General features: G+C 41.5%; 2 protein-coding genes across 8 annotated transcripts in view; one reads left to right on the forward strand and one right to left on the reverse strand.

Annotated features, from left to right (window-relative positions):
* Positions 1-3,600: 3,600 nt before the first annotated feature.
* Positions 3,601-14,264, reverse strand: slc25a16 (solute carrier family 25 member 16). 6 transcript variants are annotated; one of them, XM_021307513.2, is made up of 10 exons: positions 13,968-14,264; positions 10,022-10,177; positions 7,303-7,395; positions 7,083-7,216; positions 6,892-6,955; positions 6,629-6,750; positions 6,471-6,534; positions 6,198-6,360; positions 6,006-6,074; positions 3,601-4,829 (listed from the first exon to the last, which is right to left on the reverse strand). In XM_021307513.2, exons 2-10 carry the CDS (start codon positions 10,122-10,124, stop codon positions 4,673-4,675), a joined length of 969 nt encoding a protein of 322 aa, XP_021163188.1. In that variant the 5' UTR covers positions 10,125-10,177; positions 13,968-14,264; the 3' UTR covers positions 3,601-4,672. The 6 variants fall into 6 exon arrangements, with proteins under 6 accessions (XP_021163188.1, XP_021163187.1, XP_012736079.1 ...); XM_021307512.2 differs by lacking the exon at positions 13,968-14,264 and adding an exon at positions 10,589-10,839; XM_012880625.3 differs by lacking the exon at positions 13,968-14,264 and adding an exon at positions 10,549-10,839.
* The window catches only part of tet1 (tet methylcytosine dioxygenase 1), a 41,405-nt gene continuing 28,151 nt past the window's right edge, over positions 14,264-27,517 (forward strand). Inside the window, exons 1-2 of one of the 2 annotated variants that reach the window (XM_012880525.3) lie at positions 14,264-14,477; positions 15,052-17,174. In XM_012880525.3, the coding sequence (XP_012735979.2) occupies positions 15,222-17,174 (1,953 nt within the window). In that variant the 5' untranslated portion in view covers positions 14,264-14,477; positions 15,052-15,221. Of the gene's footprint in view, positions 14,478-14,739; positions 14,955-15,051; positions 17,175-27,517 lie in introns of those variants that run through there. The other variant, XM_012880524.3, reaches the window with a different exon arrangement.

Here is a 27,517-nt window from a genome sequence, read left to right on the forward strand (position 1 = left end):
ATTACCCCGTTCTACAACTCCTACACTGGCTTCCCATCCAATTCAGGATCCAATGTAAGGTACTCCTCCTTACTTTCAAGGCCATCCGTAACCTTGCCCCTCCTTATATGTCCGAACTTCTCCATATTCACACCCCCTCTCGCTCTCTCGGGTCTTCTTTCCTCTGTTTGCCTTTCTGTCCCATCTATCTGCCTCAAGACCGTGGGTGGCCGAGCTTTTTCCCATTTTGTTCCCCAGCTCTGGAATCAACTGCCTCCTGACATCCACAATGTTGGCTCCCTCCCCCATTTTAAAAGTCGCCTCAAAACTTATATTTTTAAAGCTGCCTACTCTCTATAAATGTTTTATTTGGTATTTGTTATAGATTATTGATAGACTGGAGACCTGCCCAGGTTGTACCCCGCCTCTCGCCCATTGAAATGCTGGAGATAGGCACCAGCATCCCTCGTGACCCCATGAGGGATAAAGTGAGTAAGAAAATGGATGGATGGATGGATGGATGGATGGATGGATGTATATAGATTATTGATGCTTTTGTTGTATTGCCATTTGTTTGGTTTTAATTTTATACAGTGTCCTTGAGTGTTATGAAAGATGCTTTTCAAGTAAATGTATTATTATTATTATTATTATTATTATTATTATTATTATTATTAATAATAATAATAATAATAATAATAATAATAATAATACATTGACAGCTTGCTATGGAGCTGGTCAAAGAAAAAACAAAACGAAAAAAGTAAAGATAACCCAGCTTTTTCCAAATTGTCTGTTTCAGACACTCCTGATAAACAGCACATTCACAATTCTGAAAATGTTTCACCTTCTTTACATGACCTCAAACAGAATACACATTTATACAGCAGATGATGAATTTGTGCAACTGACAGCAAGAACACAGCTGATGCAGAAGGACAGCCTTGGCAACGACACATAATTTTCTTTACATAGAAATCAGAGAAATGAAAGCATATTCATTCATAAACAGCAGCTCTGTGAAAAGATACATGGCAGCATTCGAAGGACAATAAGCTGCTGCAAACTTGATTCTGATTCCTAACTGGCAGCTGCGACTACACTCCAGGGAAGCAAGGAACAATTGCATCAGAAATTAATGTATTAGGATGAAATAAAAAGACTCATTGCACTTCTTAATATTGAATGCATGATTAATACAATATAACTTTGTTTGATGCTTTTAATACGATATGCTGACATCTTAATTGCTCGGAAATGCTTTTTAAACGTTTCAGTCATCCATGGGTGATTAACTGAAATTTTTTTTGCATTTTGCTGCATTACAAACACAAACTGCCACATTTTTACTGAGGTGAAGTGGGTTGTGAAGGGGAACGAAAGCGGCATGAGGTTTTTAAAAAAGAAATTCCTACAAAGCAATGCCATGAATGTGTCATATGCCTTTGTATTCAGTCCCTCGGAGTCAATACTTTGTAGAATTAACTTCTGCAGCTCTGTCAGGCTGGAAGAGCAGCGTCTGTGAACAATAAATGTCAGGTCCTGTTCTGATTTCTAATTGAAGTCACAGGTTCAGTCCAAGCTGGGCATTTGATTACGTCATGTTGCTTTGATCTAAAGCCTTCCAGGGAAGATCGGCATGCTTTATTTAGAGTCACTGGTCTACTGGAATGTGAACCTCCATCCCAGTTTCTTACAGCCTAAAGAATCATTTTCTTTGAGTTGGCCGGTGTTTACCTTCAACTATCTTACCATCAACTCTGCTTCCTGTCCATGAAAAGAAGCATCCACACAGCACGATGCTGCCGACACCTGAATGGTGAGCTCTGGGTGATGTACAATTACATTTGGCCTACGTAGTTTTAAATGTTTTAAATGTTAGCCATGCCTCCGACATGGCTTGTAGCAAACTTTGAATTAGTCTTTGCCTTATTACAGCAATGTTTCTTCCTTTGCCACTCTTCTATAGAGGCCCAACATGTGGAGCGCATAACTAATAACTATCCTGTCAGGAGATTCTCTCACCTAAGCTGTGGATCTCTGCAGCTCCTCCAGAGTTACTATGGGGCTCTTGGCTGCTTCTCTTATTTAACGCTTTCCCTTCTTTGCTGGATCTTACTATAGAATGAGACGTATCAGGCTGATTACATATGTATACTGGACGTCTCACATTTTCATTTATAACCATCAATGTTACCATTTTCCAGTTACTTCACAATTATGCACTTCTTTGTGTTGGTGTATGGCATGAAGTCCTGATAAAACACTTAAAGATTGGTGCTTAGTGATTTTTATTTCCAGTATGTGGAAATAAAAATAAAGGGGTATAAATACTTTAGCAAGGCACTGTACTTCACCATGCATTGAGTTAATTTCAAACATGATTAAAGATCACAAGAATAGAATTAGAAAATTTCCTCACGTAGCCCTTAATAATCAAGCTCCATCATATATCAGAGCTCTGATTACCCCGTATGTTCCTAACAGAGCAAATCAGGTGTACTGGTGGTTCCTAGAATCTCTAAAAGTAGAATGGGAGGCAGATCGTTTAGCTATCAGGCTCCTCTCCTGTGGAACCAACTCCCAGTTTGATCTGTGAGGCAGACACCCCGTCTACTTTTAAGACTAATCTTAAAACTTTCCTTTTTGACAAAGCTTCTAGTTAGAGTGGCTTAGGTTACCCTGAGCTACCTCTATAGTTATGCTGCTATAGGCTTAGGTTACTGGAGGGCATCAAGATCAATTTATCTCACTCTGCTGAGTTCTCCTACTGTTCTCCAATTTGCATTGTTGTTTGTTGTTATTTCAGCTTTTAACTCTCTCTCTCTCTTTTTCTTCATAGTAGGTACACCTGGTCTGGTGTTAACTGTGACATCATCCAGGGGTGACAGATCACCCCCTATTACCATCTAATGTAGAACAGATTACTGGATCAATGTGTGCTTCTGTGCTTTTATGTCTCTGCTCTATCTTCTCTAACCCCCCCAGTCAGTCGTGGCAGATGACCGTTCACACTGAGCCTGGTTCTGCTGGAGGTTTTCCTCTCAGTTAAAGGGGAGTTTTCCTGTCCGCTGTCACTTATACATGCTCAGTACGAGGAATTGCTGCAAAGCCATCAACAATGCAGACGACTGTCTACTGTGGCTCTACGCTCTTTCAGGAAGAGTGAATGCTGCTTGTTAACACTTTATGCAATCTACTGGGTTTCCTTAGACAGGAAACGTTTTGACCAATCTGTCCGTATGATTTGATTGAATCTAACTTTGTAAAGTGCCTTGAGATGACACGTGTTGTGAATCGGTGCTATATAAATAAAATTTAATTGAAATTTTAGGTTGAAGACAGTTCTTTACAACCCAGAGGTTACTATATGGAGTCTTGTTATATATCTTTTCCTATCAAATTAGCAAACTGACTAAAAGTTGAGAACTTGGGCTTTTCTCTAGATAATGGCCCCTTTTGTGCAATATACAATTTCTAATTCTGTTGATGATATATTACACCTGCTCTTAGCTTTTATCTGCTTTCACATTCATCTAAATTTGGATGAACCAGAGGAAAAAGTCAATAGTACAAATTAATGACTAGGTAAAAAAAAAAAAAAAGTCTCTCAAGACCTTCTCAGTTGACTTTGAGATTACATTTATTAAGTAAAGTCAGTGCAAATAGCCAGGAAACAGCAGTCATAAAACATTTAGTTGTTGGTGTGTCCTATCAGAACCAATCTGGGGATGTCATGGAGAAGAGAGATGTTTGTAGTGTGGTAGGCCTCGGTAATTATCCACATTGCGTATCAATACTGCCACCCAGTGGCAACATGTTGCTAAACTAATTAACAAAAAGCTTCAGTGCAAATGAAACCTGAGTTCCCTCTAAACAAAAACTTCAAAATAACACGCAATGTGTCACAATATTATGGTCCTACATCTGCCAGCATCACTGAAGCTACAGACTCTTTATGTTAAATGCACGTTAAGCAACATAGAGATATGTTTTTCAGAAACAAAACTGCTCCATTTAAGACATGAAAACAAAATGGAAGGCTTTTCAGACTTAGTATCAAAAGGCACACACACAGTATTTAAGCGGATTTGCCCTAAGAAATTTTTATTTGATTTTTTCCAAAAGTACTGCATTGCAAAATTAAAAGACACATTAGGCCCTGGATGCACAAAAATAATTTAAACATAATCATTTAGCAACAGCTACAAGTTGGTAAACAGTTATAAAAAAAATAAGGTAATGGCATAAATGTGTAGCTGTAAAATGTAATGGCAAATATGCCCCACAATTTAAAGAACATATGCATTATCATAAAAAAAAAAATATATCCTTTGATTATTTTATGCTTAAAATACGAGAAGATTGTGAGAACTGATCAAAATATGATTGTATTTGCTGAACATTCATGGGCTGCTTCGGTGGTGCTAGCATAATTGACCAAGAAATTGTAATGTTTAAAAAATCTGTTCAGTGATGATGCAGATGAGAAGGAATGAGAGCCTTCCTTTTGTTCAACAGCAGATTTCTTTTTTTCTTTGTTCATTCAATGACTCCTCTGGTTTCTTAAGGGAACTCGAGGAGTATAAGACATACTGAGTAACTCCCCGATGGAAGGGTAACGCCATCAGGGAGACGTGGATGTTGATCGGGTTAGGGGTCGGACCCTGCAGGCTCAGAGCAGCAGTACAGACTAGTTCAAATGGAGGACCTGCTTCATGAACTCGTAGGTGGTGAAGGCCATGGCCTGTGAGGGCACGCAGCGGACGTAGTTAAGAGAAAGGCCCCTGTAGAGTCCTTTCTTGATCCCGTATTTCTCATACACGTACTTCAGAGTCTTGATAGGTGATCTGTGCACATGCAAGACAAAGAATTCAGTTATATTCTTAATAAGATCCAAACAATATAAGATAAAAAACAGGAAGCAAAGCTATTTTTCTTTTTTTTGCTTGATTTGAAATGCAATCACTACCTGATTTGGAGTTCATAAAATAGAACTCCAAACGCTGATAAAACTTCATCCAGCAGATGATAAACATTTATATTCCAACTGATGTTGACGTGAGATTAGGCAAAAACATCAAGGAAAAGCAAGAAGAGTAAGCTGTGTTTGATATTGCATTAACTTCTTCAGGGCGGAGAGGCATGTTGCTGAAGCCTGACAGCTCCTGTGTTGGAGTGCTGGTTAAATCAACAAGATCTAACCTTTTCACATTCCCTCATGCTACAACCACACATTTATTTTATCAGTTTTATGCGATTGACCAACACAAAGTAGAACTGCGAGACATTAGGAAAACTTGTGACATGCGACAATATTTGTGGCTGTTGGATAATGATGTGACTTGATCTAAGTAAATAAACAAAAAAAAATTCTGCTTTTAGTTCAAAAGGAAACATAGACCCCAGATAATGAGTCGTCTGTGCAGCTACTTGAGGAACAAAATAAATCATAACTTCTATCTCAACAACAGGGTTTTATTTAAAAGGTTGCTTTTGGCTGACTTCTACCGTTTTGGCACCGAAACAACAACTTGATCTTATCTTTACCTTCTACGTATTTTTTCCGGAGAAGGTCTGATGTGTTTTGTATTCAACACTTGAGACTCTATAGAACCACCTTCTGCTCAGTCTTTTTAGGGTGTGTCTCTACCGGCTTTCACTTTTTTTTTGGCCTATGCTACTATGCAAAAAGGTTCAAGCTCAGACAAATTGGATGGAGAGCATCTGCGATCACCAGTTTTCAAGTGTTGCCACAAAAGTCAGATTATTAATCCAGTTTAGCTCTAGACTTCGACTGGACCAGTCTTATAAAGTAAATAAACACTGCACCATTCCATCGTACCTCAGGCTGTATGTTAGGGATGTTGTTCTGCGTTTTTCTTTTTCTTTTCAAGTTTTTTTTAACAAAACTTTATTGACACTTCTGGAAACAATTACATTCACCATTAATTCAACAGACAGTGCGCTGCTCTGTGACGTCTCCTTCTGTTATCTGCGCAAGTTGAAACAGCCGTGATACTCACCCACATTTATCTGAGTCGGGAAGAACAGTCCCTAACTGCATCCTTCTCCTTGCCACGTCCAAGGGGTAACTGGAGAGGAAAGCACATATAGAAGACAAAAAGCATAAATTATTAACCAGAATTGCTCAAAAAGAAACCTTGCCATGTTTGATTCCCTCAGGAGCTCAAAAACCCAACGAAGGCAGCGCTTACGAGACGGTCTGAGCGAAGGCACCAGCAACCCCTCCACACAGCAGGTTGACGTGGGTTTTCAGGATGAGCACATCCGGGTTGTCTGACGAGGGGCGTCCCAGGTGCTCCGGGAAATGCTTTAAGCCGAGACTCTTCAGGGTGCCAAAGGTGAAGAACGACAGACCTGGGAGGGAGCAGATAGAAATAAGAGACCGTCTAAACATGTGAAGGTGGACGTCATGCCCAATGTTTGCAAGTGCCTTTGAATAACAGCATAAATACGGCAGCAGTCACCTGCATAAGGCGCCATTCCGATAAGAGTTGGAGTCAGGCCCCGGTAAAAGCCAAATGCGCCCTCCTTTGTAAAAGAGGTAAAAACAGATTTGGCCATAAGTTCAAACTTTATCCATCATTTTGGTTGACATTTGTAAAGTTCGCCGATGGTAAATCACCTTTCGATAAATAGAGCGGAAGACATCGATAATTCCAGAGTAGCGATTGTCTCCCTTCACCTGGAAGGCCAGCCGGGCTCGGACCACGTCCAGAGGGTAGGTGCATATCACCGCAGTCATGCCTGAGAATGTGGTAGAAAAGACGCCGAGAGCCCTCTGTGACTGACTTCTCTAATCTACGTTAATACAGACAGCAGTACAGCTACACAACCGCGTCAGTAAAGCGCAGGACGTCCTGATGAGACGGCCCGTTTTATCAGTACCTGCCATAGATCCTGCCATGAGGCGATGGATGTGTCTGGAGATCCCGATCCGTTTGCTCAGCAGCTACGACGAGATTATCAGCAATGATACGTAAAAATAATGCCTACGCAGAAAGCCATTAATAAACATGGAGCAGCCAAACAGCTTTGCCCATTGAAACAGTTACTTCCTGATCCAATACTCACGGTACCTTCTTATATTTGTCAAAGGCCATGAACTGAATGGCTCCATAAGGAAATATCCTGACCATCATGGCACCGTTGCCCTTATACAGACCCAAGATGCCTTCTTTCTTTGGCACAGCGGTGAAAGTGGAAAACACCCCTACAGAGAACGTACACAGGATTCACTCAAACGCAAAAACAAAGACCTGTTAGAGTCCCTTGTTTGTTTGGCAGCTAGTGTTTTACCCAGGTGTTTGTAATGTGGGCTCTGGCCCTGAAGAAGAATCTTGACTCTGTCCAGGGGGGCGATGGTTGTCTTGGCACAGCATCCTGCTACACCTACACATGAAGAAAAAGATCGTCATACCCGAGCATGTAAACTAAAAGGTTGGGTTTCATAAATCAGAATACACAAGCTTGCAAAATACACTAATTATGTAAGACAGCTTAGGAGAGAAACAGAGAAGGGGAACTGAACAAAAAAACCACAGCTACTGAAATGCTATGTGCCTCTAAGACGACGTTTAGAATATCAGATCAAACGGATAAAAGAGCCGGAGGGAACAGCCGCACTACATGGTCCGATATTAAAAGGGTGGGTTACCTGTCAGGCCTGAATGGAAGGGGCTCTACTAGCAGAAGAGCAGCTGGTCCCAAATCTTGGCTGGCAAAGGGAGATCAACATGATATAGACAGTTCAGACTGCCACTGCCGAGCTATCAGGGGCCCCCTCGAACTCTACCATAGGTGATCTGAAGTCATAACCCATGTAACCGGTAACATGTCCAATATGGAGTAGAATGTATCTGCTGGCATTCACTCCCTGTTTTTATTGATTATTTGATAAACAGTGTTATTCATCTATAGCTATATATAGTCAAACTAATCCAAGATTCTGAACAGAACAAAAAGAAGTGACAGCAAATACAAACAAATGCAGAAATATAGAGAAAAAAATGCGTGGTTGCAAAACACTCATGTATGCATGGACAGGCCACTGTTCTCTCAGTGTGCCAAGGTTTTAAAAATCTACGGTCTCAAAACTGCTTAAATATTCAATCATACCATTTCTACAGTTTAAAGTCCTTCTGTAATAATTACACTTCTAAAATTATATAAATAATATACATAACTGAAAAGGGTACTACATCTATTTTATGCTGTATGTTGCACTTTTTTTATATATATCTATTTTTTTTTTTTTTTTACAAATACCTGGATATTGCTGTATTTTGTGAGGATCTTATTCAGGTTTATGTCTACATTTATGTCAAAAAGCTAGCCATTGAACATCACTACACTACTGCATCTGGCTATTCTTAGCTATAATAAAAGTATAAAAAAAGAAATATCCTAGAGCAGGGGTCACCACCCTTTTTGAAACTGAGAGCTACTTCACTGGTGTTGTGTCATACGAAGGGCTACTAATACTGAACTTTGAACTAGAACAGTCAGAGTTCACTATAACTTTATGTAAATAAATACATTTTTAATGCTTTGTTATAGATATTGTCATTTTTAAATCTATATAAACACAAGTGTAAATAAACAGGAAGTGTATCAGAGTAAAATAAAGTTTTAGATGCAGCTTACTTATGGATTGTGCTTTTTTTTTTTAGAACAGGCTCGTGGGCAGCGCATGTGGTCCTCAGGGGCTTCTTGGGTCAAAGGGTTCAGTTGCCATCATATCAAAAGGGAAAACTCTTTAGCCAGGGGTCACTAAATGTACAATTTACCTAATCACATTTGCCACTGTTGGTCACTTGTCCAACAGGCTTTTGATATTTTAGATCATAAAATTCTCTTAAGCATTAAATTGTAATGGATTTTAGTTATTGGCAATAAAGTGGATAGGGAGTTATCACAATAATCGAGAGTATAAAGTTTATGTTAATGACAGTTATTCTGAGATTGGACGGATGGATTGTCGAGTGCCCCAGGGTAGTTGTCTGGGATCTGTTTTGTTTTCTATTTTTACTAATAACCTGCCCCTGGAGTTAAAACATACAATCATGTCTATATATGCAGATACCTTTTTTCTTAGATACTCACAATTATGGTACACGTCAAATCAGTGACGTGTTACCCTGTTGCAGAACTAACCTAATACAGAGAGCTGTTTTTATACAGTCATGGTTTCATGGAATGCATTACCTGGATTTTTGAGATCAGAGAACAATAAAAGATGTTTTCAAAAGAAATTTAAACTTTCTCTGTTTACACAAGAATGAATTCTGAACATTCAACCACTTGTGAGCAGCAATGATAATGTAAATTATGGTGTGCGATGCATATTACTGCAATCATTTCTGAAGTGCTGTTTTGGGTGACATAATTTTTTAAAGTATGTTTTAGGACTGTGGCTACCAAGTTACGTCATCTTAGTGGCTCAATTGTAAATTGGTGAATAATTGGGTTTGAGTTGGGGTCTTCCAGTTTAGTTATTTAAATCTACAATGATAGTTATTTTGTATTTTATTTTATGTATACATCTGAAATATTATTATTATTAATATTTTGTGTTTTCATAGTTTGGTGTTTATGTAGGTCTGTGTGGGTGTGACTGTGTATGTAATTTTACAAAAGCATATTTGTAATGAAAATGAAAAAGACCCCCAGCAGAATAGCCAGTTGGGAGCTACTGAGGCTCTCAACAAAATCAAATCAAATCTAGAACTGTTCTGGTGAATCAGAGTCAAAAATGTACTACTTGATCTAGAGTGGTTGCTTCTAAAAGTCCCATGTTCCACGAATAAATCCTTTATCACACACTAACCCTTGCTTATGTGGGCAAAAATATGCTTATATTTAGAACCTATTGGAGAAGATTTGCATTGGGCTAAACAAACGGTAGAAGGACGGTAAACCAATAAAGGAAGTGATCTACATATAATACGAGACCTTGAACCCTTCAGAGACTGCCTGGGCCTGAAAATGATTAGTAAGCTGATGCGTCAGATTTTACCTCCAGCTACAAAGGAGCGAAGCCAGTAGTAGTCTCTATTCGCCGGGCTGGTGCTGTTGCTGCTTGTAGGGGAGGGTGTGGAGACAGCAGCCTCCGATGTCATCTTCTCTGCTCAGGAATCTGACACATCCATGCCTGATGAGCTTAGTGAAAACACTGTGAAAGACAAACGACATGGACTGTTGGATCTAGAGACAAAGCAGAAAAAACTGACAAGTTATCTTATTCCAGAAATCTAACTTTTCACAGTTCCTCTGTAATATTATTAACAAATGTGGTTGCGGGAGTGTTGCATCTTGCATTTAGCAAAATACGTTATTACAACAATTTAATTAAAGACATTTAAGCCAAACCAGATCCTTTTTGAAATCTTTAAATAGATCTTTGAATGACAGTGCTGTTTCCACACACATAACACTGTCCACACGGAAGTCTGCGTAAGGTCAGATCAGTATCATCGGGTTAGTATGCACTTTAATTAGAGGACAACACCGTGGCTACCGTGAAAAGGCTACTTACAAACTAACCTGTCCAGTCTGACGATAATCAACGGGGAACTTTAACGGCCGTTTTCACTGCAACATTAAGCCACATCTTCTCCACTCTTCAACCTCTCCCCCCCATCCTCTCCTATATCCCCGGTCGATTAAGCGACACGAAATAAGGAATAAAGACTGCTACGAGCTACTAAAGGGTCTGTGTCGATGACGTCGTGAGTCAGACGTGAAGGGATGAAATAACGGCTCAAAATGTGGGCTTGTTACAACATCCGTGCCCTTCGCCCGCAGACGAATGACGGCCGCTCGGACAAAAACAGTCGCAGGATGATGACGCAGGCGGACGTTTCCGGTTGCTGGGGAAACGGGAGGGGCCAGAGCCGTTAGGGCTCTGGGAGGGTCTGGGACTGTTTGACAGATGATTTTAGATAAAAAGCTGGCCTGACTGTTTCAAATGATCGTGTCATTTGTCAAAAACTGTGTCACAATTACAAAGGAACGTGTTTTGATGTCAGCACGTTACGATCATTATGTGCTAATGTAATATTTGCATTTCCTTTACACTGACGTTTAACCAAATTGTTTTTCCCCCCTCTGAGCTACTCTAATTTGTAAGATCAGTAAATATATCCAGGGAATCTAGGGTCTGTGTGGAGGGTCAGAACTGCTACAATTTAATAAGAAAGTTTTTGCAATAAATATTTATATGTGTAGTAATTAGAAATACATCAATGTAATAAATGCATTAATTTATAAATAATACGTTGCACACACACACAAACACCACACACACACACACACACACACACACACACACATATATATATATATATATATATATATATATATATATATATATATATATATATATATATATATATATATATATATATATATATATATATATATATATATATATATATATATATGCCAATTGTGCACAACATAAAATTTAATTAAAGTGTATAAATAAGCATATATAAAATCATAACATAACAAGTAAAATCTATAAGAATTTCCATATTTGTTTTTTAAGTATTTCTTCCACATAGGCTATGTTTTATATTTGTTCAGCGTCTATGCAATAGCTCTTTGATGCAACAAATTGTGAATTTATTTGGGTTGCACACTATTAGAAAGTCTTGCAATGTTGATAATATTGTTAAATATTGCAATTACAATATAGTTGTGATTAATGCACATCTCCATGCTCTGTTTCTCATTTGTCATTACAATAGTTCCAGCTCATTCATTATCCTTTGATGTTCTGGTCACTATGATCTGTGTCAGGTTTAGCCGCTAATTGCAATGAGTCACATTCCGTCCCACAGGGTGAATATATTACGCAAACATGCAATACCTGATACTTGTAATGTAATTGCCAACAATCATTGCATTCCATACATTCCTTTTCATAGTGCACACACTGACATTGCAGTGATGCTTTACTTGCTATATAGCCTAATCTGCATGCCTGGAAGCATCAAAATCGGAGCCAACACCCAGCCAACACCCAGTCAAACTGTGATGCAGATTAACCAATCCAAGATAAATCAAGATAAAACGACATAATTGTTGCACATGTGTAAAATTATTAAATGAATATTGAACTATACAGGGGTTTTAACATATAATGAATTCAAGTTCTAATTAAGTACTTATTAAATTGTTCATTTGGCAATACAGTTATATTAATACTGACAATTATTTTACATATATTCATTGTGTTTGTCACAGTTTTATTTAAACTATCATATCTATAAATAACTATTTAAAAAAAGGGGAGGGGGGAAACATCTATTTTAAAATGTCTTATTTCAAAGATACCATATTTTATATAGCTTACTTGTTTTAATGCCTGAGCTGCTGCTTTGTATGATTATTTAATTTAAGAACTCAAAACATACAGAATCATGGCTCTTGGAAGATGCTTGTGCAGCTGTTTTATTTTGTGGGGCAAAAAATAGAAGCTACAGATGTGACACAAAACATTTGCATTTAAAAACCGATCCTTATGGTGTTATAAAACGTCATTAAGACGAGAATGAAAACTCTTGCAATCATTGGCTTTTCGTTTTCCAAAACAGTTGAAAGTAAACACAATTAGAGTTTTCAATTCTCAAACTAAAAGCATAACACTGTGACCCAAAACAATCACAGAGTAGGTGTTCAATGGTTCCCGCCCTTTTATTTTCAAAGCAGTTATTTTTTTTAAATTCACTTTTAAATTGATTTAATGGATCACGTTCCAGCTGTCTTGCATAGCAGTTGATGAATCCATTTGGCATGGTGGAAGTTTTGATCATATTATTTAATCGCGTTCAAAACTTCCTGCTTTGCTGACAATGTCCCTGAATTGATATGACTTTTTCAAATCACAGTATCAACACGTTTGGCTCTATCAGCAAGCTCCCCTAAAACAAATACTTCATTATCACCAAACCTACTTTTAAGTAGGTCTTGATAAAGCATTCATACTGTAAGTATGCTGAATTGATACAGTTATCTCCTCCTTCCTTTAGCAAGTGTGCTACTGTCTTGTCTAATAATCTTATGTTTATGGCTGCTTCTCTTCAGCCAGCCTGCTGTAATTTTTGTGTGTTTTTCTTCTTCTTCTTCTTCTTCTTCTTCTTCTTCTTCTTCTTATTATTATTATTATTATTATTATTATTATTATTATTATTATTATTATTATTAATGATAATAATAATGATTGGGTTAGGGTTTAATTTTTTATAAGTTATCCAAACTACATATTTTAAACAACAGTTTGGACATAAATAGGTCAGTGAACTGATGAATCGAGGTTTGCATCCCCTCCCCAAACATTCACCATGTCCATGTCCATAACCATGGTGTAACAACTCATTCAGATCTGTGTATATTTTTATTTCTGAAATCCCAACTTCCACATTAATCAAGTTAATCATATATATATATTGTGAATAGTCAAATTGATGCATCTTACTCCCACACCCCTTACAGCTACATTTAGGTTAAATAGTTGTGCAATAAAAGAAACAAGGGTCATCTTCCAGAGTCCACAGCTTTCTGATCACTAAAATCAGGGCACGTTGCTGGAGAAGTTTTAGAGATCACCTTAAACCTCCAGGCAGAGGTTTTATGGAAGAAGACGTTTTTGTTTTTTATGATTATTATCATTTGTATATGTCCTGCATTTCCCCTTTTTCACTCTCTGTTCTGTATTTGTCTCCATTAACTGTAACCCATAATTTCCTTTCACTTGAAGATGCGCTTCAATGACTGATGTTCTGTAGAAGAGCAGAACTCCAGGAACAAGGTCAAAAAATAAAAAGCATCACCATGAACCTTTTCCCATTTGTCTCGTTCAACTTAGCATGGAAAGTAAAACATTTATATAATTTTTAAACTTTCCGGCCAGGTGCGTCAGAAACAGGCAAACAGGCCAAAATACGGTGAAAAGGAATCAGTTTAAAGCCTTTGAAAGGTTGTTTGGGCGCCTCTCGCGTCGACGTGTCTGACAGCCTGCGCTCCACTCCGGGTTTTCGCCCCCTCTCCCCTCACCCAGCCGACGCGACGAGCTGTCGTCGGCCAGCGCGGAGAGAGACCGTGGGCTGTGCGTGCGTCTGGCGGAGGAGGGAGCGTGAGCGGGGCAGCCCTGCATGGATTCACACCAGAGGGATTTACATTTCAGCGTAGCGTCGTGCTCCGTCAAGAGACTTTGCGCGGCTAGCGCGGCCGGAGGGGGAGAAGCGGCGGTTCTGCTCGGTGCCCGTTCCCCGGGACCTCGTCGGTGCTGGTGCCATGTCCGTGTGTCACCGCCGGGAGAGGATCGAAGGGAGCAGCGGTCTATATTTACCGAGGAGCGCAACCACTGCCAGGTCTCGCCGTCTCGCTGGAGCGGAGTATTATTAGCGGTCCGGGCAGTGCGGCTGTCTCGCTCCCTCTCTCTTGCTCGCTCTCTCTCTCTTTCCGCGGTATGTAAAGCATTTCTGTCCGTAAAAACGTGTCAATAATAATAATAGTAATTAAAAAAAACAACAACACTCGGGACAAAGCAGTCAGCGCTTAGAGAGAAAGCGAGGTTTCCAGACCGCGCGGCGCTTCGTGCTATTTCAATGACAGCGGTCAAGTGCAAAAATAATCATAATAAAGAGCGAAGCTGAGGGCGTTTTTTTTTTTTTTTTTTTTTACACGGTAATAACCCCCCTCTCTTCCGCCAGCCAGGAAGACGAAAACAGGATCCGACCTCCGGACAGAGCCCTCTCTAGTCGACGGGCCTGCCCTTTAAACTGTTAAAGCCTCTCCATTGTTGTTTTACGCGCTTCCTCTGATTATTTCTAACGTTTTTACTGTTTACTGCTTTATTGACCCCAGCCCCTCGGCACTTGCACGTCGAGTGGCCATTTAAGGAGGGGCAAAAGTGTCATTAGCGGCCGACAAAGACAAATACAGTTAGGTTTGAACAACTGAGCTGTGAGAAGTTATTTCCCCCCGTCGTTTGAGTGGCTGGATTCTTATTTGTTTGTCCCTTTTCTTCTGTCTTCATAGGTGATGCGCTGCAATTACCTGCTATCAGAATTTACAATTCGAGGATAAAACAAAATAGAAGACTATAAGAAAGTATAGTTTTTTTTTTTTTTTTTCTGAGCAAGAGATAAAAAGAAATCACCTGGCTCCCATGCTGGCTGTTAAAGGTCCGCTCCTTTACACCCTCAGCCATGCCTGCATCTACCAAGCCAACCAGGAGACAGACACCTGCTCAGAGAAAAAAAGCACAGAGAGGGGCCAGCGGCAGGGGCCAAACCTGTAACTCCCAGAAAACCCCGGCAGAATCCACAAGGTCAACAGCGAGAACCAACCAGGCCAAGTCTGGCCGAAGTCCACGTGGGAGCGGGAAGGATCCCGGGAGGTCCCCTGGCAGAGGTAGCCGTGCCGCCGCCAACGTAACGGGATCCGCTCGGCTCAGACGGTCGAGCAGTCTGCCCGACAGCCCCCTCGGGCAGAGGAAGTCCCAGCGGGGAGCGCGAGTGTCTGTTGCTCCCTGCCAGTCTCCTAAAGCGTGCACAGGAGGGAAAAACAACAGGAGGGGGAGCAGCGGGAAGAGAGCCGCATCCCGGCAACGGAGCACGAGAAACAAGCCCTCGAGCGTCAGCGTCGACGATCCCTCTGCAGGTGGAGATAACGAGAAGCCAGACAACAAAGAACCCCCAAGAACTTGTCATGAGGACGGCGTTGAAGCCGCAGCTAGTCCTGAGCCTGACGACGCCACAGAGGGCACCTCTCTTGAGGAGGACACGCAGGGGGTCGATGTGTGTGACGGCCTTGTAACCGAAGACGAAAAGTCCGTCAGCAGTAACGGTGAAGGCGACTCGAAGAGAGCTCCTGGGGATGCAGCTCGTGACGACAGTGACGGACGACTGGGTGACGGGGAGGGAGATCGCGCCTCTGGCCCCTCGGAGTTAGCGAGCAGCGGCTCATCGGGGGCGCAGGGCAGCGGTGAGAAAAGCGACACCTCATCCGTCCGTGGTGATGTCAGTAGCGGTGAGCAGGATGATGGGGGCACGGCCCAGCCGGAGGGGGGCGAAGAGCTGACCCCCAGTGGGAGCAGGACAGAAAAACGCGCGTTGGTTGTCGCGGGGAAAGACGGCGAGGGTTTGGAAGCAGAGACGGAGGTGGAGAGGCGACACCAGGCGATGGGAGAGAAGGAAGAAACTGCTGTGAAGCTGGGCGGTGGCGAGCGTGAAGACATGGGGGGAAAGGAAACCCAAACCAGCACTCCGACTCGTGAACCCCCTGATCTGCCTCATCGTGACCCGCCGACGGCACAGCCAGAGTCGCCTGTGCGTGTGTTCTCCAACGCAGCTACCTCAGATCCCACCAAAGCTCTCGCCGCCTCGCGTTCGTCTGAGCTGGAGGCTGCGAGCCAGGCAGAGACGGATGTTCAACCTACCGTTCACGGTGCTAAAGCCCAACCCGCGGGGTCCTCGACCATTCCTGACGGTGCTCTGAAGGCGACGACTGTTATAGTGACCAGGAAGACGCCGGTTATTATCTGCCGGGACTCCCTGCAACCAAGGAGGCTGGGGGAGTCCGACCTAAGAGAAACGCCCGCTGCTCGGGGAGAAAGGCTCGCTTGCACACCAGAAGAGACCAAAGATGAAGGTGAAATAAATAAAGAGATGCCCTGTCCCTCCCTTTCACTACCTAGCGAGTCAAACACCAAACCCCTCACAGGAAGACACGAACCAAACCTCGCTGCGGACGGCGCTCGGGTGGCGACGCCGGAGCACGATCCGTTGCCAAAGATCTCGTCTCCCTTCGTGGACAGCAGCTCCACCATGTCCTGCAGCTCGGAAAGCACCCGCTCCTCGTTTTCCTTCGACACGGAGTCAGAGACGGGGTGTGGGGACGCCGGCTTCTCCGCTTTGCCCGGACCCTGGGGGCCAGAGGGGAAGGGCCCGCTCCCCTACCCGCCCCTGAAGTCGCTGAGGAAGGGGAGGAAGAAGCGCAGCAGGTGTGGGGCGTGCGAGCCGTGCCTCATGAAGATTAACTGCGGCCGGTGCAGCTGCTGCCTCAATCGCAGGACCGGCCACCAGATCTGCAAGCTTAGGAAGTGTGTGGAGCTCAAGAGGAGGAGACCTTCGTCTGGAATCGGTCGATGTGATGCACAGGTAGGGCAAATAACGCACCTCATCGCTCCATCTCAATAACCGTTCAACTTTTGTCAGACAGGGGTGGATTTATACAGGAAATAAAGTGAATTTAAACAGAAGATCCTCTGCAGACAGCTGATCCCACGGCGGTTTTTTGCCCTGTGGCATGAATTCATTTGATCTGTGAGGTGATCGAGATTCACTGTCTAGAGCCAAACAGTTGGAAAAAGAGAAGCTTTCACTTTCGGATAGTGAAATTTCTCACTGGGTGCTATCGGATGGCGAGCACAAGACTTTCTGGCGTTTCCCTGTCAAGTGTCACGGATTGTCACTGAGCGAAAGGGGAAGGGCTCGCATGTGCTTATGTGTGTGTGTTTGGGGAATAGAGATCCGACTGTTGGAGGGGAAGCCGCTGGCGAAGGGCTGCCGGCGGTTCAGCGCATGCTTAAAGCGCACCCCTGTTTCACATGGTTGCGTGTGTGAGCGGTGTGTGTGTCCCTAGTGTTGCAATCAAGAGAGGAACTTTCAGCAGTGTGTGAGGATAGATAATAAAGCCCCCCAAAAAACAGAAGTACCCAGAACTTGTAGGATTCATTATTTATAGAAGAAAACCTATTGAAGTGAGTCAACACCCTGTTTATGCACAGCGTTTGGATTTAGGCTCCATGTCGGTTGTTTTAGGCTCTCAGGCTGACAGCCTTGATGAGATCAGGGCTTTGTGGCCATCTGCTGCAGGACTTTTTTTTTTTAGATTCTTACTGCTGAAGATAATACTTAATGCCTTTGCTTCCATGATGTAGGTTGTTATGTCTCCGAACCTTATGTCTCTCTCGTTGTTTACCTGATGAATGAGGACCGAATGCAGAGCTTAGCAGAAGTATTTTCAAGATATGTTTCGCATATCATTGCGCAAGATTGGAGAATCCAGAAAGATGCATCTGAGACGGCATTGAAGAATCTTGATTTCCTGTCTGGTTATACCCATTTCTTCCCTACCTACCCCCATTTTGTACCCATAAACTAACCAATCGCTTCCTTCGATCCTGACGTTCCATACCTTGCATGCCAGCTAATTCCTCCCAATGTCTTTACTTGGTTTTACTGATGTATTTACCATGTTGTATAGATGTATTATTTACCCCTACAAGAGAATATATTTCTTTCTCCAGGTTAGTCACTTTGTTGATATATGGAGATGAATACTTGTAAAAATCAAAGAAAAGCAAATTCATTTGTAATCACCTATTACTGAAATGTCGTTTTTGTACATTATAAAATGACTACAGAAAGGTATTAACAAACAATTTTCCATTTTTCTATAAAAAGAATTGTGTTTTTTGTTGTGAATATTATTTTCACTGTGAAGATTTAGGCAGACTGAAGGGAATCGAATGACGTATTAAAGGAGTGTACAAAATATCGAATATCGCACCGATACCGATACCAGTATTGGCTGGGGCGCCGATACCGCACTAAAATGGTGGTATCGGTATCGGCGAGTACCGACAAATAGGGCACTGATACCATTTTGATGTTTGTATGTCACTTGAACGCAGCCTTCTCTCTCCCGACACTCAGTAGTTCTACTGGATTCACTTTGTATTAGTCTTTTTCCTGCTTTGCAAAGGTAGCAGTTTGACAAAGCCATGATGGCAATTATTTTACATCCAAGTAGTATGCAGTTCTTCATATACACACACACATCAATATCAAACAGATGGTATCGGTATGGAATCGGTATCGGCCAATACTGCCAATCGGGTATCGGTATTGGGGCCAAAAAATGGCATCACCGCAACACTAGTACTAATCGATGCGCGGTCAGTAGAAAATGTCCTATGGCACATGGCATCATATTGTACCACAAAAACCTGGGTTTCAAAACAGCCAAGTGCAAAATGCCAGTGACACAAACTGACCAACACCAGCAGCCTCGGTGAATCTTTACGGAGATCATGTGACTGTCGTTTGAATCGTCAATCACGTCATTTAGAAAGTCCTGGTATTTAAGAGTTCATTGTGCCAGGCTTAGTTGACAGAGCTCCCTGGGGATCTGGCATCACAGATCATCCACCAATACACCTAATGCACACCTCACAGTAAGCATTAGGTCTGTTTCCACATATTGCTTCTCTGTGTTACATCAAACCCACTTGGAGCGTTTGATTCTGAAAATCTCAATCTTAACCTCCTTTGACCAAAACACACAGCTCCAATTAAAGCACTAGTAGCATTTGGCAAACTCCACACATTTGACAGTCAGACAGAAGTTTTTTTTTTTTTTTTTTTGGCATGCCCTATCATCCATGTGGACATCATCTAATACATCATCACACTTTTTTATCGTATGCACCATCTTAATCAATAAAGCTTTCCAAGCATGTACTGTCAAGAACACATTTTGACACAGCATCACAGTAGCAGTTGGACTGTTTATGTTTGTTGTGTGAATGGGGGGGGAGGGGTCTTAATCCCAATTGCACTGTGTTTAAACAAAAATGTTTAAAAATGCCTCATATCCAAAGACTGATTTTTTTTTACCAACCCTGACCCCAAATTCCAAGAGGGCTGCCAATTGTCAAAAAAAAGCTAATAGTTGCTGCAGTAATAAACGGTTTATTTGTATTTTGCACTGGCAGTTTATGGGGGTCTGCTAAATTTGACAGGTTCTCTGAATTAGAACTAGAACCTGGTTTTTGTTCAATGTGATGTCTCAGATCCAAGTTCTGACTTCACGGGTAAATGTGAATACTGCAAAAGATCCCATTTTTTACTAATGAGGATCCTAAAGGCTCTGACATATTTGCACAGACACGAGTCCAAGGACGTGCGCACAGTCGTCCGCACGGATTCTGCGCATACTCGGACTCGCGGAGCTCCACTTTTATGACCACGTATGTGGAGTCACACTATAAACCGAGACGAGGGAAGTCACAAGGATGCGCGGCGTCACTGCCACTTCCTGTGCCGCACTGACAGGTGTGCGGTAGGTGCCTGCTGGAGGAGAGGCGGCTCTAGTCGATCAACTAGCTAATCAGACAAGCTACTGGCCTTTCCCCGCTTGTCCCCACTGGCAGAAAGTGTAGGAACTGTAGGAATTTGTCACAACAAATGTAGGCAATAGGTAACGCTCGACAATGAAGGGTAAAATATCCAGGAAGAGTCTGCGTGGAGAGTCTGTGCGGCTCACAGTGTGCGCACAGCACGGCTAATTATGTGGGAGCCTTTAATCTTTAAGATGATAACATCGCAATGATTTTTTTTAATTCGTTCTTTACCAATGTCATTCATTATTAAAGGGGCTGTATCCTGTAAAAATCAACCTTTATGAGCTTTTAACTATGTCATAATGCTATTCCTTTGTCAGAATCATCCCCCGATATTTTATTTATTCATTTTTTTCCTTGATTCATGCATGTCTGAGTAACCCTCCTGAATCCATCCTCTAAACAGCAGCCCCTCCCTGTCCTTGAAAGCGAATGGCCACCACCACCGGGTCTAGAGCGGTTATTACCCGCCCCCTCCAGGAAGTACCTACCGTGACCGCGCCTCCCCTGCCCAGTAAACAACACAACCAACCAGCGGTGATTTGAGGCAGAGTGCAATCATTTCTGCTCAAAGTTGAAACAAGGTTTTAGCCCCTAATCTGCACAGCGACAGCAACTGCTTTTTTTTTTTTTTTTTTTTTTTTTACCGTGCTGCAGCGACCCCACATGGGGAGAGGCACCATCGCAGTGAAGTCAAGCGTCTTTCTTGCGGGTTGGAAAAATAGCACCAGAAAACAACTTATATTTCATAACAAAGGAATACTCCGTACTGCCAGTGGCAGTATTTGATCATATATATGCCTATGGTTTGCTTTAGAAGGCTTTAAACATGATATAGATGATATGGAAGATTTTCAGTTCTTGTATGGTTCAGTTACGTTTCCCTTTTTGGTCACTGCTGGTTGGCATTTTTATTGGCTTAAGTTGCCGTCTTTACCTGTTTCTTCATCATAAGAGATTCACTTGGAAAAGGAGACTGAGGAAATGACGCAGCAGCAGATAAATGATTCTGCGTAGAAACTGCATAGATTAAACATAGCAGCAGCTGCCTCTTCACGGATATCTATCACCACCGTCTCATTTCTCGTGGAATAACAATCTGCAAAAGTGAAGAACCCATTTGAGTTTTCCCTTTCACTTTCCCTCCGACTTGACCCAGTGCCAGTTCTGGATGTTGAGTTGGCTTGAAAACCGCATCAGTCCGTCAAAACACACTAAAACCCAGATGGTGCGTTTCCAACCAAAAAGACACGCACTCGCCAAAGCTTCCAGGACGCCTGGCGACAAAATCATGATATACTGACGGTTTCTCAGGCACGTTGAAACCTGATGTTGGCTTAAAAAGAGGTAAAGCCCAGTGAACTTCCAGTGTACGCATGTCAAGTTTCTGGAAACTTAATTTTGCCGTGCTGTCCTGTGCTCGCTTTCACTTTAAGAGTAACAGAACTCTATGAGTCCACCGTTTCCTGTGCGCTTCGGAGAGAGGTGAATGGGTGTGAAAGTCCACGTGTATGCTGTATACAAGCGTGTACACATGGACGTTACTGAGTCATAAGAGTTGTAGCAGTGACAGTAGCAGATTATGACTGATTATATAACTGCTGCTGGGTTGTTGTTGTTGTTTTTTGTTTTTTTTTGTGGGGACCTTTGTCCGCTATGAGTAAAAAAAAAAAGAGGTTTTGGGGAGGCATGATCAGCCCAAGCTGCGATTTGCAAACATTTTATGGATTACTCTGAATTGTGGGTCAGTCTGTGTGAGTAATCTGTTGATTCAGTGACACTAATCTCGTTGTGACCTTTAATACGGCACATACATGCGGGCGCGTCCGTATGCATGCCGCTGTTAAAGGGCCCTCGCGCAGAGTCACGCTGAACTGCTGATCCACTCTCATTCATTCAGTTGTTGACATCACAGTAGCCTGTGTGTTTACATACAGGACCGTCTGTGGCCTTAAAACTGGTTCTCCTTTGGTTCTGCGCTCCTGCAGGGGCGGAGCCTGCTCCAAGCGCCGGGAGCTGTCTATGCACTGATCTCAAACTTCATCTTTCAGCAAATCCTGCACAGAGGAGCTGGTAGAGCAAGGTTCCCCGTGGTCCCACGCAGCTGTCGTTGTGTAGGTGGGTTCAGTTGAGGTGTGCTTAGTGTGAGTAAATTTGTCAACATACTCACCGGCCAGTCTTGCTGATCAAGCTCACACGCCCTTCCAGTGAATGTTTGAAGCGTCGGAAAGGTGCAGAGGCCAAAGAGGACTTCGTGTAGGGGCATGTAGATCGTGTTACTGGTTTAACCATTTTATAGCCGTGCTACTCAGCCATGAAATATTCAGCACACACACAAAATAGCTGCTAGAATACACGCTAGACATTATTTAGATCCCAGAGTGTCCTATCATAACTTTTTTTTTTGATAGATGGAATACATATATATATATATATATATATATATATATATATATATATATATATATATATATATATAGTCATCTGATTTGGTGTCTCACTAGTGGCTTTCTGCTTTTGATTAACATTTGGTCCCAAGCACACCTTTTAAAACGTATAGAAACAGGATACTTAGAGTCCTAGAGTATCAAACGCTCCTGTTTGCGTATCTGAGTAAAACAGTCCTGACTTGTTTGGAGCTGGAGGCTACTTACACTGACTTTTGCAGCCTTACTGTCAGTCTCAGCTCTCAGACAAACACATTTTTCTATATATTTTTTTCATTTTTTACTCACGAGCTTCTCAGATTCTCTATAATTGTAATGTATAAATATGTGATAAGAAACTTAACCCCTAAATGGGGAAATTCAGGATAAGCATGATTTTTTTAAAACTAATTTAATGTACGTTTTTTTTTTTATTATTTAAGTAATCACATACATATGTATATAAATTTGTTTGAGGACTTTCATTAATTGTGGCCTTCTTTCCAAACATAACCTGCATGCTTGCACCTTGCACGAAAGCTTGATCCAGCTTCTCCTGCTAAGCCATTTATCTGTCGTGCTTTCCACCCTCCTACTTTAGCTGCAGTGGTGCATTAGCTGGAGGAGTGGTCCAGCTGAGATATCAGGTGTATCAGGAAAACACTTTAGTCAGACGGCTCTTATTGCAAGGACAAGCAGGCTGCTGCACTCAGCCTTGTAGCAGGTATTTAAAGTTGCGCCTGTAATTGAGGATCACCCATGTACACTGCTGTATATTTGTAGTAAACATTTTACCTGCTTGCTTGCAGTGCAGGCCCCCCAAAACATCAACTTAATTGTGTTTCCAAACAGCAGAAGCCTTAATGCAAATTAAGAGTTATTTGTCCTGCTTGCTCTAAAGCCCTCTTCCCCCTCTTTTAATAGGTAGTGGCGCAAGGTCTTGAGCCCTTACAGTCGCTATGGCAACCCCTGTGTCTGCCTGCTGACATTTGACCTGCCATGATTGTCGGATGCATTATTCTCAGGGTCATAATGAGGATTAGTGGAGATAACCAGTCGACATGCGCGACCGTGAGTTTAAGGCCGTAAACTCGCTAACCCACATCCTGGTAATGAGGTTAGCCCACTCAGATCATCCACCTCCTAGTGGCTCAGAAAGCTAAGGTTTTGTTACACAACAATTTGTACTCAGCCACTGTGATTCAACATCTTTTAGAGCCACCCTTCACTGTATTTAGTGCTGCAAGCCCTTTGGGTGTGACGCTATTAGCTTTGCACATCTAATGGCCTCAGGTGTTGGAAATTGACCAAAAATTATTTCATGATGGATTTTGCCATGTTTCCCATAACCGTAAGTTCATAATATTTTGCTGTGACCCCCCCCCCCCACCCCCTCCCCAAGAAAATAAAACACAAAGCAAATAAACACCCAGAATAGCAAAAAAAAAAAAAAAACACACTGCAAAAAGGAAACTAAAGGTAAGTAAGATTTTCTTGAAATAAATGTATTTTTCCTTGATTTTAGCAGCTAAATAAGACTATTCGCCAATGGAATGAGTATTTTTACCCCTAAAATAAGATAATTAGATATCCTGCACTTGAAATAAGATGATGGAGATGAACTGTTCTTATTTTAAGTGCAAAAATCTTATTCCATGGGCAAATAATGTTATCTACCTGCTCAAATTAAGGAAAAATGCACTAATTTCAAGAACATTTTACTTACTTTTAGCTCAATTTTGCAGTGCATAAACAAAAAGTGCTCTTGATTTAAAAAGATTTTCATAAACATTCTGCAAAGGGTCTTTGATTTGTGGCCTACCTGTAGAGTTACTGCATAGTATTGTATTGTTTGCCATTAAAAGCAGGAAGAGAACATTGTCTAAAATCAGAGACGTTCTGCTTACATTATTCTATAAAGTAAATATTATGATTCAGTTCTGAAGTTAGGATAAATGTATTTTACAATTCTGATGTGCTCAACCATTAGCTGATTCAGTTCCCTTGCGGTATGTTTTATAGGTGTTTTAAAAATAATAATTAACAGACTTTTTGGTTGATTTAAATAAATCTGCTCGTCTTCAGGGAAATCAAACAGCTTTGTTGGACAAGAAGTTCAACATTCAGACCCAGCCACGTCGCTCACTGGGATAGAAAGCGGCACACAGTTGCATGGCCGTCTGAATATGTCGTAAAATGAGGGAGAAAAGTGGCCAAAATTAAGACAGCTCCTCATTTCCACTTCGCTCTCGCTACAAAACAGTTTCTGGGATGCTATGTCTATGAACGGGAGCAACAGGCACAATCTTCATGAGGCCGTCTTGTTTCTGCAGCAGATCCAAGCAGAACCAACCTGAGTAATACACGTACGTTCAAGTTGTTTCGCTCTATTATTTACGGCGAGTGAAAGCCGATTTAGATTCGCATTCATTGACTTTTCCGCCCCGTGGCTGTCTGACGGGACGCATCACTTTGAAATGGAGCGAGTTTTATTTCCCAATCAGATTGCGGTGCAGTGAGTGATTTGGACTGATCCAACTCACAGGGGAGGGAGGGTTGGAATAACACTTAATTATTTGAAATATTTATTTTTAGTTTACAAATGTCCTCAGAGATTTTGTGAATTTATCCAACTGCAAGGGATGATCAGTCCAAAAGTGCGGAAGTACCCATGAGTTTTCTCGCCCACTTTTAAAAAGAGAGGCTTATCTTCTCCTGGTCCATTGCAGCAAAACTAAACTTTCTTTACTATCTTTGTCACTTTTGAAGACATTTGGTTGCAATCTAGGGTCATCAATTAAATGCACATAACTCTTTTCAGGCTATAATGTACAAACCCTTGAAAGGTTATCAAAATTTTTCTTCGGCTTGACAGTATGTACTACACTCTGTTGTTTTATCACATAAACATCTGTTGAAATACCCTGTTGTCACAAAATTTGAAATTGTTCAAGAGATTTGTGAATACTTTAGTAACATACAGTGTGCACGCTGATCACTCTTGCAGCTAAGTAAGCTGGTAAGCTTATTTTAGCCATGGGATGCTCAGTCATCAAGCCTAGCATGGGCGCTGACATCTGAAGTATAAAAAATTTATTACATCCCAGGCAGCAAACGACCATCTTCTTGAAGAAGTTGATCTGCCGAAAGCAGAAAAAGAACGTAAAGAAGAATTGGATTGACTTTGACAAGGACCAACCAGACCGAAGGGTCATGACTTTTCTCACTGCTGCAGCTCAGGTAAACTTAGAAAGGTTATTTTGAGCACATAAACATTTTTCCTTTCTACAAAAATGCACCGATAATTAAGGTTACAAGGTTTTTCCCTGATCGTTTCTCCAGGTGCATTGAATTGAAACGGACTGTGTAAGCAGCAGGGCTTAGTAAATAAGTCTCTATTCCTGCCTTGCTGTTTCATGTCAAAATATCTACAGTGTATTGAAAAAGTATTCATACCTCTTGAACGTTTTTATACATTGTTACAAAAACAAACAAATGGGTATTTTTTAACTGGACCTTATCTGGTAGACAAACACAAAGCAATGCATAGCAAACACGACATTCACAACATGATTCGTGAGAGAAAACTAGCGCTGGTCATTAACCTGAACACTCAGTCCCCTTTATGTGAAACAAGATGGTGGCAGCATCATTATGTGGGATATGTTTTTCCCCAGCAGGGAATGGGAATCTTGTCGAAATGAATGGGAAGAGCTCGAGCCATTTACTAATAAGAAGGACAAATTTCACACATGCTAAGCTGCTAGAGACAAACCCCAAAGTACCTGCAGCTGTGACTGTAGCATCGCTTGGTTCTACAGAACATTGGCTCAGGATCCTCAAAACAATTGACCACTTTATTTTCACTGTAAATAAATAAATAAACTGTGTTTGATTATTTGTATATTTGACTATTTCGCACTTCCTTGTGTTGGATTGTCACAATGAAGTTAAACAGACATAGTTTTACTGTGATTACGTGTGATAAAGTTCTTGTACAAGCCACTTTGCTGCTGCTTTCTTAAATTCAACTTCAGCTAAGTTATATAAAAAAAGTTATAAAAAAGGCAAGCTAGTGCTTATTTTACCAGCATATTGATTAGTTAACAAGATATTTGTTCAACCTTGATACCACTAGTTTGCTGTTTCTCTCTGGGAGTCTGTGGCGTGTCCTGAATGTTTGGAGCTTTTAAGTCCCTGGATCAGCTTTGAAGTCGTGCCACTTGGTTTCTCTGGGTGAAAAGAACTCCTGACTTTGCCCCCTAAAAAAGAAAGGCAACTCAAATCCTGCCAAGGGCTCCGAATGGCCTCCTTTTGGAAATCCCAGAGAATTCTTCACAAAATAAACTCAGCCTACAATGAAAAAAAAAATCCAAATATAGAACATTTTACGTCTTTATTGTGGTATTTCTGAAGGATCTCTTTGTAAACATGCCATTCTCTAAATTAAAACAATGCATAACTGTGATGTTTTTTTTTTTTCCGCCCCACATGTCTGTTTTATCTCTCAGGTCAGTCTGTTACCATTCAGCGACTGCAGCATCTGCGAGTGTGCATATATTTTTTTGTACATACGGGGATTTGCATGCATGACCATGAGTGTAAGGGCGTGTATTTGTTGCAGTCATAAAACTCATGCAGCCAAAATGCTTATTCACCAAGTTTTAAAATCAGTACCTCGGGCAAATCATTTCCTGTCTGATTTGGGTGAGTCTGTCACCTCCTTCCTGTTTAGCATTTAGGTGTGGATGTATGTTTGTGTTTACAAACCTTTTTCTATGTTATAACCCTTCATATTACATATTCATACCAAACCTACCACATAAGCACAATGAAGAGGATAAAATTAGCCATACATGTTGAATTTATAAAATCAAATCTGGAAGAA

Source organism: Fundulus heteroclitus, chromosome 22, assembly GCF_011125445.2.
Source record: "Fundulus heteroclitus isolate FHET01 chromosome 22, MU-UCD_Fhet_4.1, whole genome shotgun sequence".
Lineage (NCBI taxonomy): Eukaryota > Metazoa > Chordata > Actinopteri > Cyprinodontiformes > Fundulidae > Fundulus > Fundulus heteroclitus.